The 15,939-nt window shown below is 44.2% G+C and overlaps 1 protein-coding gene across 1 annotated transcript in view; it reads left to right on the forward strand.

The window, feature by feature from the left end:
- LOC121617136 (Down syndrome cell adhesion molecule-like protein 1 homolog) overlaps window positions 1–15,939 on the forward strand; it is a 48,596-nt gene that overhangs the window by 3,195 nt on the left and 29,462 nt on the right. Inside the window, exons 3-4 of the mRNA XM_041952192.1 lie at window positions 5,915–6,228; window positions 8,860–9,006. Of these exons, the coding sequence (XP_041808126.1) occupies window positions 5,915–6,228; window positions 8,860–9,006 (461 nt within the window). The remainder of the gene's footprint in view (window positions 1–5,914; window positions 6,229–8,859; window positions 9,007–15,939) is intronic.

The raw sequence follows: 15,939 nt of genomic DNA on the forward strand, positions 1-15,939 counted from the left end.
AGGAGGGTGCGTTCAGCAAATGTCAAATCTCTGAAGCAAGTAGTTGTTTTTGTTGGATCTCTCTCTCTCTATCTCCATCTCTCTCTCCCCATCTCTCCCTCCCTCCATCGCTTCCTCTCGCAGTAACTCCCCTCCCTCTCTCTCCCTCATCACTAGGCAGAATTAAAGGTTGGGGGAGGGGCAGTTTATGCAGACTGTGCTGGGACTTGTGATCCACAGATTTGATATTCACATTAAGAGAGAAACTGGCTGCTTTGATGTGAGGGGGAGCAGGTCCCAGGGGACTGCTGAAGTAGCACACTTTTTTTTTACTGACACAGCACAGGCTGGGGGTGGGGGTGCTGGGGGGTCGGATGGGGAGCAGATTGTTGGGGACAGAAAGACAGTAGGTGGGGAGCAGCGATACCCCATTGTTGATTAGATGTAATCCCAACACCCCCCCCCCCCCCCCCCCCCCATACTTCTCCACCCGCCAACCACCTACTTATTCCAGACCCCTGAGGATTATCTATAAGATTACACCTATCTTCATCCCCCTGCATCCACACCAATATTCAATTCACACCCCCTCTCAGTGCATCTCCACCCACTTCCTCCTCTGCTGCTTTATGTCTCCGCACACAGTTTCGATTCTCATGCCCCCTCCTAAAAAAAAAAAAAAACTTCTGTCCCAAAAACACCTGAAGCATGAGTGGTGGAGCGATGGCAGGACAGGAAGGGAGCGAACACACGAGTTACAGTCTAGCTGGAAATGAAGCTGTTTCCAAAATAGCGAGCAGCAGCGAAGAGGAGGGCGAGGTTTCTGACAGTTCACGGGGCTGATGTGCATGTCTTGTCTTGGTTAAGTTGAATCCTACTTTTGACCTTTAGCACAGATCACTAAATCCAATGAAGATGAAATGCTGTGAAAATTGTTTTTCCGTGAGAAAGGAATGGAGAGACGGGGATGGGTGAGAGAGAGGAAGAGGAAGTGTGTGGTGTTGGGCACAGGGAGCTCTGAGTGTGAGAAACATTGGGGCTTCTGGAGTTTGTTTACCTCCTCATCTCAATACAGTTGTGAGCGTCGAGTGTGTGTGTGTGTGTGTGTACACTCCTGTGCACGCTCACATCCTGGAGAGGCGTAGATCGGCTGCATTATGCATGATGAAACCTTGCATAGGTTATGACTTCTGCCTCTCTAACATACATATTCATGCATGGCTCTCTGGCAGGATGTATAAAATAGTGGCTGCGACTCTTGACAGCCCAAGCTTTAGCTCCAGCTGCGCCGCCAGTGCTCCAACACCTCCCAGCGAGGGCTGGTTTTCTCTGTGTCTGAACGAGGTTGATGAAGCCTCCTGGGTGCAGGTGAGCTGCAGCAGCAGCAGCAGCAACACAGGAGCCCCACAGCTGTGGTCAATACTGCCAACAGGGTACTGACTGTCCACACGCTGCTGGAGTTTGATCTTTGTGGCCATGCATTGCTGAGGAAGGTGGTGTCACTGAGATGAACGGGGGATAGAGTTGTCTCAAAGCGTTAAAGCGCTCTTGCAGGTTTAAATAAATAAAATAGGCATAAATTAATGTAGAGCTGAAACGATTAGTCGATTCATGGAATTATCAATCGACAGAAAATTGATTGCATTGAATATCTTTGGATTGTTGGTTGGACAAAACAAGGCTGAAAATAGTTGTAATAACTGAGTTGCAGCCCTAGATTGATGTATGAATATGATCTGGTAGAACTATATGAGAAGGAAGGGACCATCTTTGGTGTTCAAACTCATTATGTTTGTTAATTTAGTGTCACCACAGTGTGTTGATAGTATTGATATATTGATTTGATTTTGATAACTGTGTTATAGCTGACAAACAGTAGCTGCTACGTGATGAATGCAGGGAGGTGTAAAAATACAAACCAGTACCTGCTGTATACTCGCTGTAGTGAAGTGGTGGGTTGTCAATGATGGGTCGCTGGGTAGATATAACCATGAATTAAGACCTAAAGGGACAGTTCACCCCAAAATCAAAACTACATTTTTTTCGTCTTACAAGTAGAGCTGATCATCCATCTAGATTGTTTTGGTGTGAGTTGCTTGAGATGTCAGCTATAGAAATGTTTTTGCGTTCTCTTGAATATAAAAGAACTGGATGGCACTTGACTTGTTGTTCAAAGCACCAAAAAAATACACTTGAAAAACTCAACAGCAATTTGTCTTTACAGAAATCACGACCTGGTTCCTCAAGATAATCCACAGACCTTGTTGTGAGCTGTTTAATGTATTTCATGTTCAAGAAATACACCTGCCAGTAACTAACTTCAGTCTCACATTGCTTGCTTGTGTAGTTTTTTCTATAATAAATACTGTTAGTTAATGTTAAAGCCAGGAGGAAGCCCTCAATGAGATAGTTCCCTGTTCTCATGTAGTGGTAGTCATAATGGCTCAGTTTTATCATGATAAATCTCTAGACATGTGGAAGTTTCAGCATTATGATTGCGCTGAACAGCCGTTATTTAGGGTGAACTGGCCCAACTTGGACATTTCGTTAAATTTCCGTTGGATTCACCCAGAAGAATGATATATAGTCTCCTGTGTTCAGTTCACTGCAGGTACATGCAGCGTTTAGTTTTTTTTGCCGTCTTGGCACAGGTGGTATGTAATGTTTCGACTGTTGGATTTAAATGGGGTGGAAACTGTGCCAGTCTGGTACAAACCAGCAGCGTGCCAGGTGAGTTTTGGAGCACACCCAGTGCTGGTGCGTCGGACATTTACGCACAGTTTAAGGGAAATTACTGAACTCTATTTGCATACATTTCACGTAGGCAGCTTCTCCTGATTTCACCTCAAATTCATTTAAACACATTTGTGAACTTCACTTCTTTTTTTTTTGGCAACCTGTAAATATTTGAGACAGAATTTGGAGTTTGTTGACTTGAAGTTTCTAAATTTAGACTCTTCAGTGGGTCACTGTTGTTAGGTTAAATTGTTGCATTGTTTTTTAGTCAGTCACAGCTTTCAAGTGCCAGCGCCACCATGGCAACCCACTCTGTCTCCTCCCAGAGTGACTGAGCGCTCAGAGCTGCTTTTGACGTATGTGTTTATGTGTGTGTGTGTGTGTGTGTGTGTGTGTGTGTGTGTGTTGGGTGAGTGTGTGTGTGTGTGTGTGTGTGGTTCGCCTGGTTTTGACAAGCTCTGAGTGGTGGGAGTTTACTCTGATCCCCTTTCTACTCCACTTCCCGCTCCATCAGTCCCAGTGCTCCCCAGCCCCCCAGTGCCCGGCCCCCCAGGCCATATAATCTACTGTATGAGAGGTTCTCCTGCTGCCCAGCCCCCCCCCCGAGCTCTCAGGGTGACCCCCTCACTCCTCCACTTTAGTCCTGTCCCCCCATTGGGAGATTATAGATATTGCAATCTTTAATATGGGCTTTATGCTCAGGGGCCATTATCAGTAATCTGCAGAGGGGAGGGAGTCTGACCTGGTTTTTGCAGCCCACCACCGGACTGCCAGACACATTTTCATATACCATCTGTAACATTTTGCCCAGCTTTATCAATCTGTAGTCTACTAGGGATAGTAGCACTTCTTTGAAAGGAAGCTGGAATTATTAACAAACCCTCCTGGATGAAGGAGAAAGCTGCCTTCGATCTGATGCGCTGAGCTTAGTACCACCTCAGTGACACTGTAGATGGTGATGATTGATTCTGCCAGGCTCTATTTGTTCAGATTTTTCTGTCTACTTCAGCCATAGCTCAAAACCACGCCTCGTTAAAGACACGGCGTAAACAAAGTGTAAATGTTTGAATGCACTGGACGATGAGATAAAGTATTTGCTTTCACTCCTGATTTCTTGTGTTTGGTTTGTACTCCTGAAGGTTTTTTTTCTCAGCTCTCAGTTTCAAATCTGATGGACTTTGTGATTCTTTACAACAATATCACAAATTTGATCGTTGCTAAAACTTAAAGCTGACGCATATCGTACTTTGGGCACCTGTGAAAACCAAATACAGACCTGGTTAATGTGAACAACAGGCATATCTCTCATTATCCTGCTTCCTCACCTTTACACCATCATTTAATTATTATCCAAAAAACAATGTGACAAAGCTCCCCGAACAAGAGCATCATTTAGCTGATGCAGCACAATTGCCACTGTAAAGCACTAGTTAATTAAAGCGCTAGTTAATTCTAACAAATAACATAATGATCAATCTAAGTACTGAAACTTCTGTCTGTCACAAACATCTGAATGTAGGCAGGGAGCAGCTGCGACTGCTGAACTTTATGTTACATGCTGCCATTTCAAGTAAGTATAACAATTAGCCGGTGTCTGGACCACAGAAGAGTAGATTTTCTAAAATATGGGTGTTTTAGCACTGAAACAATTAGTCAGTTAAACAACTAGTAGAACGATAGAAAGATAACAGCCAGCTATTTTGATAATTGATGAATTGGTAACATAATCAAGCTAATAAGCCAAATATTCCCAAGTTATAGCCTCTAAGTTCTGAAAATCTGTTGCTTTTCTTTTTCTTAAATGATAATAATTTGGATATTTTTAAATTGTGGTGTGCTGATCATACAAAACAATCAATTTGCATTTTTCACAATTTTTTGACATTTTCTAGACCAAAACACTTAATTGTTTAAAAGAAATCTTCAAATTAATCAATGAGGAAAATAATCATTATTTGCAGCTCCAGTGTTTATATCATTAACACCTTCTGTATTAACTTATGACTCATTGTGCAGTCAAAAACTAATGATCATTAGTAAGGATTAAGCAGAGAGACCATCTCACAAATAACCTTATGTGACCACCACCTGAAGCTCTGTCAAAAGATTTTATAACATTATCAAATGTTGATAAAATGATTTAACATTAAATAATTAAATTGAATCGATCAAAATGCAATATATTATATTGAAATTAAATTCTTCCCCTGAAAATTGCATTTTTTTTCAATTTATGGAAGAAATATTGACGTTATTTGGAAAATAAGCAGTGCTTGATAGGCGAGAAATATAGATGAAAAATCAATTTGATCCCTTTTGTAAAAAAGGATAAACATACAGGTTTGTCTGAACAGCTCCCACAGTACGCTGAACGCTAATTTGATCCAATTTGGATCAAAATCCTCCATCTTTCTGTATCAGTTAGCGTCGTCCACGATGTTTACAGACTTTCTGTGCTGAACTGCACATTAGCGAGGTGAACATGTGGTGGGACGGTGTGTATCAGATGATATAATTCAGAACCAGTGGTGGTTAACATCCACATCTGTCCATCACCGGTGTTCCCCCCCTTTCTCTTCTAATCTTTCTCATAATGACCCCAAATTTGAGAGCCCCCCCTCCCCACCTCATTTATCTTCTCACTCTCCTTCCTCTGCTGGAGCTGTATGTGTTTAATATGAAGAACATTCCTGTACGTGTGTGTTTGTGAGTGTGTGCGCGCATGTGTGTGTGTGTTAAATATGTAAGGAGATTAAATAGACTTAAATCTCTGCGTCTGGCATAGAAATTCCAATCACATAACCTATCAGCGTGTTCCCTCTCTCTGTCTTTGCTTGTGTGTGTGTGCACTCACTGTACGGAGGTAACAGGCTCCTCCCCCCTCCCATCCACCTAAACCATCACAGGCTTTAGCCCAAATCCCTGGCTTTCTGGATCACATGACTGATGTTTGCAGCTGGACATTTGACATACATTTGTTATGATTATTTTGCCACACATTTGAAGGACATTCCCACTCCTTCCATTCCCCCCGATAATGTGATGGCTATTGCTTTAAATCAATAGCAGTGGAATCCTGTTAGCTTATATTCATATTTCCGTGTGTTTATGGCACATAACAGGTGCTCATCACTGACCTCTGACCTCTCCCTCAGCCTGTTAAATGATGTTGTTGTCTCTTTGCCCCTGCAGTACACAGTGAGGATGTGGGCTCCACCAGGCTGTACTTTGTGAATGCCTCCCTGCAGAGGGTAACCTACTCCAGCTCGGTGGGGGTGTCCCTGCCCTGTCCAGCAGGGGGCACCCCCAGTGCCATACTGCGCTGGTACCTGGCCACCGGCGATGACATCTACGACGTGCCCCACATCCGACACGTGCACGCCAATGGCACCCTACAACTGTACCCCTTCTCGCCCTCCGCCTACAACAGCTACATCCACGACAACGACTACTTCTGCACTGCCGAAAACCAAGCCGGCAAAATCCGCAGCCCCAACATCCGCATCAAAGCTGGTGAGTCGGGACTGCAGTCGTGAAAGGGAAATAAAAGCGAAGAAAGGTTGAAAGAAAAGTAGGAAAGACAGGTTTTGGAGCAAAAGGCCACGTGATGAGGACTGGCGCAAAAAGAGACAGTTGTGAAAGCATAAAGTAGAGCAGATGTGATTGGCAGCTGCAAAAAGCCCAACCCACACACAGAATCACCTGCCCTAAAATAGCCCTTCTCGACCTGAACACAGATTGACCTAGAACACAGTCTACAGAGAGAACATCTGCATCACATACTACACCAGGCCTCGGCCTTCGCTCACACCTATTTGACTGAGCTGGTGATGAACCGCTGCACTTTATACCGACATAACCCCTTCAGCTCCATCTACAGCACGGCACCATCTGGCAGGATGAAATCCAAAACACACCCTCTACAGTACTTGCGGTAAAGTAGCAACTCCAATGTGATTTTTAGATGATATAACCAGATCAGATGAGGAGGAAAAAGTGTGACAATCGCTTATATCACTTTACCAGCCCCTCCTCATTGATAGTCCTTCACTTTTCTAAAAGGACGGCACAATAAAGGCCACCGGGAACTTTGATATTTGCCAAGCAATGCTTTTAAAGCTTTGCAAGATGTGGTAATTCATCATCTAGTGATAAGGTGATACAGCGTTAAGTGTCAGTGACCTTATCACCATTTCCTACAGCTATGTATGCTAACCTAAAACAGGGGGGTTTATATTTGTATTTAATATGTTTTATTTGCTGTCACCATACATATAGAAATATCTCAGGCCTCTTTTCAGTAATCACAGAATTAATCAATTATTTTCAGGTGTCACTTCAGTAAGGAATCTATCAATAAACCCTACTAGATGTTATAGGTAGTCTATTTTTGGAAATTTTGACCAAAAGCTGCCTCTGTTGCCATCACGTTCTCTTTCCTGTCCTCCTTCTCCTCCCTGCTCCCTCGTTCTTCAAACTGTCCTCTTGTGCCAGGCTAAAAATAGCCACAGCACACTTCTTTAATTATCTCTCATTAACAAACCGAACTGGTGCTTTCCGTTGATTGGACCGCGTGAGGCTGCTTTAACAAGTGAGACCTCATCTAAAGTAAAATAGTACGATGGGGGGGTTTGGGTTGCTGCAGCTCTTGAACCAGCAGAGACACATGAAGAAGAATTTTACCGAACAGACCGTTACATCAAACCGCAGCTGGAACAAAGCTGCAGCTGGATGATAGTTACACTGCAGCTATTGCCCCCGACCCCCCCCCCCCCCCCCCCCCCCCCCCCCCCCCCTTCCCGTCATTCATTCAGGCCAGTCGGCCCCTCCCCCTTCCCTCCTGCCATCAACATCTGTTTTCATATTCTGCCTCCCAACACCGACCTGAACTAATACTCATATTCATTCTAATACTAATACTAGCGCCAAGTTGAGGATTTGAGCCAGGACCCTGAGCTGCATGCCAGCCGGTTGCTGCCTTCATTCCCACATGACCCTAAAGCCTGGCCTCAGGAGACGAGGGATTAGCATGAACCAAACATCCTGCAGCCAGCGGCCTCTGTCGGGTCCCCGGCAGCTCTGGCGCACGGGTTACAGTCAGACGGGATGCGGATGCTTTGTTTTGGGGTTCAGCCTTGTGGCTGCGGTGTTTCGCTCGCCCCGCCGCTGAGCAATAATTCATTTGAATCACCTTTTCTGCTTCATGGCTGACAACAATTTCCAGTGGTGGTTCATTCAATATGATTTCAAATGAACTTGACAGGTCTGTTTTATTCAACTCAGCTGTTCAAAGAAGATGTAAATTTACATGCACTTGCATGTGTTTCCGTCTTGCAGCAGGAATGTATGCATGCTGTCATCTTGTCTGTTACCAGGGAAGGGATTCCGAACCAGTTTCTTAGCAACCTTCAGATACGTCCTAGCTTTCATGTGATTTTGCTAATGAGTCCCTGCTCATTCAACAGGGTGTAAAATATTGCATGAACCTGCATAAACTGAAGCACCAACAACCGTTCAGTTCACTTTGAATGTGCAGCTCACTCCGTTCCTTGTGAAGTTCTGTACAAAAACAGCACATCAGTGTTTCGTGGTGATGTCATGGCAAAGCTAGAAAATAATTTCCATGATTATCCCGCTTAATGGCGGCTTGCGCCATTTATGGTGAAAGCAGAGGCAGGATTAGAAGAGTTCAAACAATACACAAGAGTAGGCCAGTAATTTCCAATGAATAAAAGTGGAGTGCTGTGGTAATTGATGAAAGGGTGTTTTGCTCTGGAGTGTTAATGTGTTGTTTTTGATGATGTAAACACGAGTAGATTATTGTTTCCATCTCAGAACAGGACTAACACTGAACTACTGCGTGATTAAAAATGAGCTCGCCATGGTGTCCATCATTGTCCACACATATCTGGATATGACGGAGAATATTTTGTGTAGATAATCAATAGCTTTACGTTTTACCTCTTTCATGAGAAAAATAAAATGAAATCCTGAAATGGGTTTGTGCCTGGCTGGAAAAGCTTCTCAAATGACATTCAGACCATCACGGGTCACCACACCTCAGCTACTCAGTGATAAGGAAGTAATCTCGCCTTTTAAATCTTGCGATATCAGCTATCTCAATATGTTGTGTGTGTTTTGTAGTTTTCAGGGAGCCCTACACGGTGCGGGTGGCGGACCAGCGCTCGATGCGGGGGAACGTAGCTGTGTTCAAGTGCCTCATCCCCGCCGCCGTGCAGGAGTACGTCAGCGTTGTGTCCTGGGAGAGAGACACCGTTTCCATCGTCCCAGGTAGGACATCACATGAATGAATGTGGATGATCTGGGCTGGCTGATATATTTAGGTATGTCTTTATCTTCTGTGTGTGTGTGTGTGTGTGTGTTTGTGTGTGAGGACAGTGCACCGCTGTGCTCTATGTTTGACTGAACTCTTAACTCGTGTCTTCTGTCTGCTCACTGTTCTGGATCACTGAACTGGTGGTCACCCTCCTCCTCCTCCTCCCCCCTTCCTCCCTGCTCGTATCTCCTCCCTCTCTGCCCTTCGTCTTCCTCCTGTTTTCAGTCATTTCTCTCTCTGCTGTCACCGCTTTTACATCTCATCACATACAGTTTCCCTCCCCTAATGCCAATAATCGTGACTGACTCTGCGTTAGACAGACTCTCCTCCAAGTTGAATGAGTATTCCACAGTTTCTCCTCATCAGATCTATTTCTGTCCTCTCCCTGCTTGTCTTTACCACCATGTCCTTGAAGAACAGGGCCACAATTAGAGACACAGGATGTCAATAGTACTGTGCCCCCCACATTCATCTTCATTAACCTCATTTGTGTGTGTGAGTGTGTGCAAGAGAAAGAGAAATGCAGTGTTCAGTCCTTTTGTCTCTTGCTTGTGAACACATTACGAGTATTTTATTATGTGATTACATGTTGTGTGTCGTGCGCTGCATGTTTGAGATGCAGTATGTTTATTTCCCTGCAATAACAATGTAGAAGAGAGGGATGAGAGATAGAGGAGAGAAATGAACCAAAGGAGGAGAAGCAAGGAGGGTAGTAGGGCAAGAACGGCCTCAGGTCCTGGCAGATGGCGTTTTATATTATATGTATGCAAAACACAGTGTGTCACACACACACACATGCACCAAGGTTGCTAGAGTTTGTTATTTTCAGATATTTCAGTATTTTTTTCCAGTTCATTTTTCATGTTTTTACAGTTTTACAGCATTTCACTGTACTTTGCATTGTATTTTTGTCTTCAGTGGCTGCAGTAAGGACCTGTGTATTTTGTCAGAATCAAACATACTTCGTTTTTTATTTCATTTTGGCTACAAACACCCACAAAAATCACTTTTTCAGATCCAGTTTGATGAGATGTCGTCCTCTTATTTTTTTCCTCATTTTCTTTAGCTAAATACATGAAAATAGCACATTGCAGAATTATTGAATGAGATTGAAATTTTTCTTCTTGGTTGTAATTAAATTACATTGTAAATCTACACATTTTAAGAGTTCCCATCATGTTTGGTTCACAGGGACAACATGACCTCTGTGTTTGTATTTAGGGTTTTTACATATGGGGTGCTGCTGTATACTGTCATGAGGCTGCTGTGTGTAATTAGGGGTATATAGGTCAGCTGATGAGCAGTGAGTGTGAGGATCAGATGTTGAACATGATGAGCTGCTCACTGAGCCCGGCGTTGGTTCGCCTACAACAGAAGCACACACAAACACAACAAGCACTGGCAGCGTGTTTGTGTTCGACCTTGACCCCGACCCCATCATTCTCACAGCCAATCAGCGCACTCACTTATCCGCGACATAACCTCGCTTCGAAACACGTCTGCACGGCACTTCATATCCTGGATATTGTCAGTGCACTCTCACATGGGTGCACGGAAAATATGCAAACATGTGCACATACCATGACTCGCCATATACAGTAGATACAGTTATATAAACAGTTTAATGGGAAACATCATTGATTCTGATCTCCAGCTCCTCAGTTAACCATCTCTGTGAGTTACTCGAACATCACCAGTCAAACCCTCTTTCTAACCCTCTCTCCACCCAGCAAAGGACTGTCTGGATAGGTCTAATGAAGATGTGAAAATTAAAATTGATTTTGTGACTGAAAGCTCTCTTCATGCGAGCGAGTAGATGGTTGCCGGTCTCGCCTGTCACTATTTCTTACACTCACCGTAAGAAACACAGCAGGAGGAGTTGATGTTGATTTCGAGCAAATGCACATATGCCTGTGTAAAGGTGCACACATGCACGACAACAACATCCGTACCATCATTTGCCTCACGCGCGTGTTCCGGTTTACGATCACAAGAGGCAAGAGAAGAAAGGGTCAATCATGGAGCAAAGAGAGATATACAAACGATCACCTGCTCAAAACTGAATTGCATGCCTATCATTTTGTTCAAATTAGCTGTCTCTGTGGTGCTGCGCCTAAAACATTATATGGTATTGAATTGACAAAGAGGGACATTGTCTGCTGAGATGCAAATAGCAAGGCCCTCAACCATCACTGAACTTTCCTTAAATTTCAAAAACAATGCTGTATTTCAGGGTGATTGGCTCATCACGCACAAAACCAAAAAACTGAATTGGTTCTATTTTCCAGCAGTGCCTCTCAGCTGCAAATGCCTGCACAAAAACTGAGCATTAGTTTTGCTACATACATGTTGTTTACTTATTGATTTAATCGGCTTCTGTTAGAGCTATTGATGCATTCATGTCAGCTACCATCAAAGCCACATTTTGGCCACCACAGTTCTTTGTCTCTCCTCTCTGATTCCCCACCATCTGAATGCAAAGTAAGATTATGAAGAGACCAGGCTGCCCACTTTCCTTTGAATTAAAATATCTTTACTTCATACCTGTGCGTCTACACGGAGGAGCCATTATGTGCAGACTCTGATCAGTAGCTCGATCACATACCGGTCTGAAGGTTGAGTTGATGACATAACACAACGCAGCCATGCCCTCTGAACCCCAACAGGTTCCATTTTGTCAAACACACATGTTCTCCATCTGGAGCCACACGTGTGTGTCTGTGTGTTTATATGTGTGTGTGTGCATGTGTGTGCCTGTCCCCTTGCCTGCCCCACTTTCCTGTCCAGCCAGGACAGTGAGGGGGTTTAAGAGGGGAGGGGTGCAGGCAGACTGACCTATTTCCCTCTCACTTCCCCGTCCCATGCCATCCCTGTAGTTAAGCTTTGTGTGTGTGTGTGTGTGGGTGTGTGTGTGACCCTCATGAGACAATGGAGGCCTGCTAGTCTGAGCAGTGATCTGAAGGAGGAGAGCTGGAGCGGAGACAGAGAAATGGAGGGTTTGTGGACGGGAATGAAAACAACAGTGGGACACAGAGAGGGTTCAGCTTGCAGATCGAGGCCGTCAGTCTAACCAGCAGAAAGCTAATGAGTGGCTCCGATGAATAGAGACTGGACCAGCAGATGGCTGCGGCCACATGGTGGTCCACAGAAGATGCCCAACCATGCTCCATCTCATCCACCTGCCACACAGTTTAGTCTTGTTTATGTGTTTGCACAGTAATTTGATACACATGGCCATAAAACCCAGTGCTGAAAAGCAGTAATGGAAGGGAATAATTGCAATATAGATGAGATTAGAAAAAAACAAGATGACAAAACTCCTCTCACACTCATTCACGATGCTTCACCCACTCATCAACAGTCTGTGTGGGGTTTTTCTACTCTCAACATCTCTGTCTAGGAGGTAGAATAAGATGATACAGATGTGCTTAGCATGCATGTAGACCATTGATTTAGTGTATCATTAAAGAGACACGAGCCTAGCTTAGTCCCTGCGGTTGGAAATAAGGTGGATTTAACCTGTGTTTAACCTGCCACTGCGTAAATGCTGAGTTATCAGGTCTTAATGTGAACTTGGATCCTAATGGGTGTCACCGGGTGGCGGGGTCAGTTACAGGCTACATTACAGATCAATCCTCTGCCCTTGGGGTCCCTGCTGGGAGTCAAGCGGGTCAACAGAGACACAACAATACACGACCATGCACACACACACAAACACACACACATAGGGGTTAATTGGGAACACCTGGAAAATTACAGTTGAGTTGATCAGTTTGTGGGATAAGCAAGTTACTGTATTTAAGCTGTTTAGTTTGCAGTGAATTGAGTTTCATGATGGACTATAAGGGCATAACTAGGGCAACAACTAGCTATTATTTTCATTATTGAATAATCTATTAATTATTTACTCAATCAATTAATGAATTGAGGAAATATTGTAATAATTGTAATAATTTCCCACAGCCCAAAAGTGTACTGTCAAATGTCTTGCTTTGTATAAATGATGGTCCGAAACCCAAAGATGTCCAGTTTGAACAGAGATAAGTGTCAAATTATCATATTTCAAAGGCTGGAGACAACATTTTTGCTCATGCATTATCAAAATAGTTGCAAATTAATTGTATTTTTAATTCTAAAAAATAGTTTGTCGTAACTAAACAGTAAATAAACAGACATCAGAATTTGAAAGCCTTGGGGAAGCACATGCTGAAATATTTAAAGCTAAAGGGAATATTCAGCTTCTTAAAGTCACAATTCATGAACAGTTTACAGTATATCATGGTCTGGACAAATCTAGTCCACAACATGGTTGACAGGGAGGTTGGACCAAATGTACATTAGCATGTGGCTCTGATAGGGTTGTATGTATACATTGCCCCTTTCTTCACACATGCACATACTGCTGCAGCTTTTCTTCTCAGTAATTAAAAAGTTAATGTCATATGGCTCCACACAGGTGCAGGGAGGAGAGAGGTGACAAAGGCAGAGGGACCTCATGGAGAGCAGTGGTGTGTTAGGACACGATGTCTGTTTGTAAATCTGTGCTTCTGCACTCAGAGCAGGAATACATTAATAGATACACTTGTCTGGGACACCGCACACTCTTGTAAACACTGGTCTGACACACACACACACACACACATACACGCTTCTACAGCGAACAAATGTACAAGCCTACACAGACACACACATCCCCCTCAACAGTAACACAATAAAGCCATTTTCAGATTTTGCATGAACCTGCCTGAATATGGAGCTCTCATTAAACATTAACTCAGGATACATTAAGGCTGCACGCCGCTCTGCTGTGTGACGGCGGGCCTGTTGTTGTGCTCGGGCTGCCAGGGCGCAGCAGGATGTGGTGTGACAGAGGAGGCCAGGGAGCACGTGGTGTCCCCAGGGCTCATTGAACAGAACCCCATCGACTGTCGCCCTCTGCCACCCCCACCCTCCAGTCTCACACCATCCCTCCCTCACCTCTCCCTCCTCTGCTCCCGCCTCTGTCCCACATGGCACGCAGGGGCTAGTGGGCGACATTAAGGACTAAATCGTGCAGCTGAAGGTGCCACTATTGTGTACATACACACGCCAACATATGCTGTGACACCAAAAGCTGCCTTAGAATTGACAAAACAACATGAAAATGTACTCAGTGTTACCCTCTCACAGCCAGCTTCCAGTGCAACTAAATAAGTCAACAACACTTCTGCAGTTTGTTCCCCTCTTTCAGGCCTTCTTTCACTTTCTTTGATATTTTCGCCCCTCTCACATTTGCCCCAGTGAGCTGAGAGCGACTGAGAGCTGGGCAGGAGCAGATGGGGTGCTGGCAGCCATCTTTTACTCAGTTAGGTTGAGTAGGCACGTGGGTGGGTGTGTAAATTAGCACAAACAAGTGTGTGTCTGTATGTGTGTGTGTGTGCGTGCGTGTGCTTCTGTGTGTGTGTCGTCTATGTGCGCAAGGGGCACAATAGGCATAATTATCTCTGCTTGAGAGGCCCGGTTGGGGAGGGGGCTGGCGTGGAGAGGCGGAGTTCAACAATGGCTCAACCACAGGCTTTGTGTGTACAGAGCAGAGGGCTGACAAGTGTCGGCTATTATTGACTATTTACACACTACCGCACACGCCTGCTCACGTGCGCGTAACACAGAAATGTACACACTCAATCGCTGCCGCCGTCGCTCTCCCCTGCCTTTTTTCTCTTTGTGTCTCCATCAAACGCACTCACACACATGCACACACATGCAGTATGAGCATGTTTACAGTGCATCAGTGTATCAGTGTCAATCAGTGTAAGAGGGAGAGATGGGAAAGCCCCTGCGAGCACATCACTCTGACAGAAATCTGGCCACTATCTCACCCTTCAAGCCCGGCTGTGTGAGCGTGCAGCAGCCGAGGGAGAGAGAGAGAGAAAGAGTTGGGGAAGTCTGGTTTGGATTTACACATTTCCAATCATGAGGCGTAAGAGATGATTACAGTTTATTAAAACAGGGTTTCAGCTTTTGCCATTATTTCTATTGGTTATGATAACATGGCGCTTGCCAAAGTAATCGCCGAGATCTGGGAAGACAAACAGTATTACTGCAACAAAGTCTGTCAGCACAAACCGGCTAAAATAAGACCAAGTTGCTATAAACCGGGGAAAAAGTACATGATTTGTTGGATTAGTTTTAACTCACTAGCCCGCTTTTCTTTGTTAGTTTGACAGTAATTTAAAGACATATCTACACAGTTTATCAATAAACTTCTATGGACGGAGCAGCAGCAACAACAAACAATGACAAAGTTCAACCAAAAGCCTAGCAGCCTTAACTGGTCATATTATAATTAAACAGGACAAATAAAAAACACATTCACTGACATATGAAAGTTACATTTATTTGATCAGTTTGCTGGGTCCTGCTCCAGTCCCCACACTCTCACCAGTGGGACTTTTAGTTTTAATATTTCATCACATGAGGGCAACCAAATGAATTCTACTACGCCCGCTCTGTAAAGGATAGTCGTTAATTTGCACTTCTAGCCACATCCAGAGCCGTGAAGGAAAGTGAAAGCAGGAAGGCTTGTGTCACGGCTTAGAGTGGAAGAGCTGCAAGGTTTATGTGGCCTGGATTGGGTTAAGAAATAGGATTTGAGTAAAGAGGTTTTACCCCTTTTCCTCTCGCTTTCTTCTTCTCTTTTGTTTAGGCTAGCGAGAGAGGGATTAGTGCGAGGAGATTACAGCGGGCTTTACGAAGAAATTGTACTTAAGGAAATGCTTATTTACTTAGCAGCAGTAGCAAGAAGTTTGGTTCTGACTTCCCCCTTCGTCTTCATTTCTGTCTGTCTGAAAAGCTGCGATTTTCTCCCTGATCCTGCCCTAGAATGTCTTAACTTGTGGTTCCACTGT

This window comes from Chelmon rostratus, chromosome 14 (assembly GCF_017976325.1).
Source record: "Chelmon rostratus isolate fCheRos1 chromosome 14, fCheRos1.pri, whole genome shotgun sequence".
Lineage (NCBI taxonomy): Eukaryota > Metazoa > Chordata > Actinopteri > Chaetodontiformes > Chaetodontidae > Chelmon > Chelmon rostratus.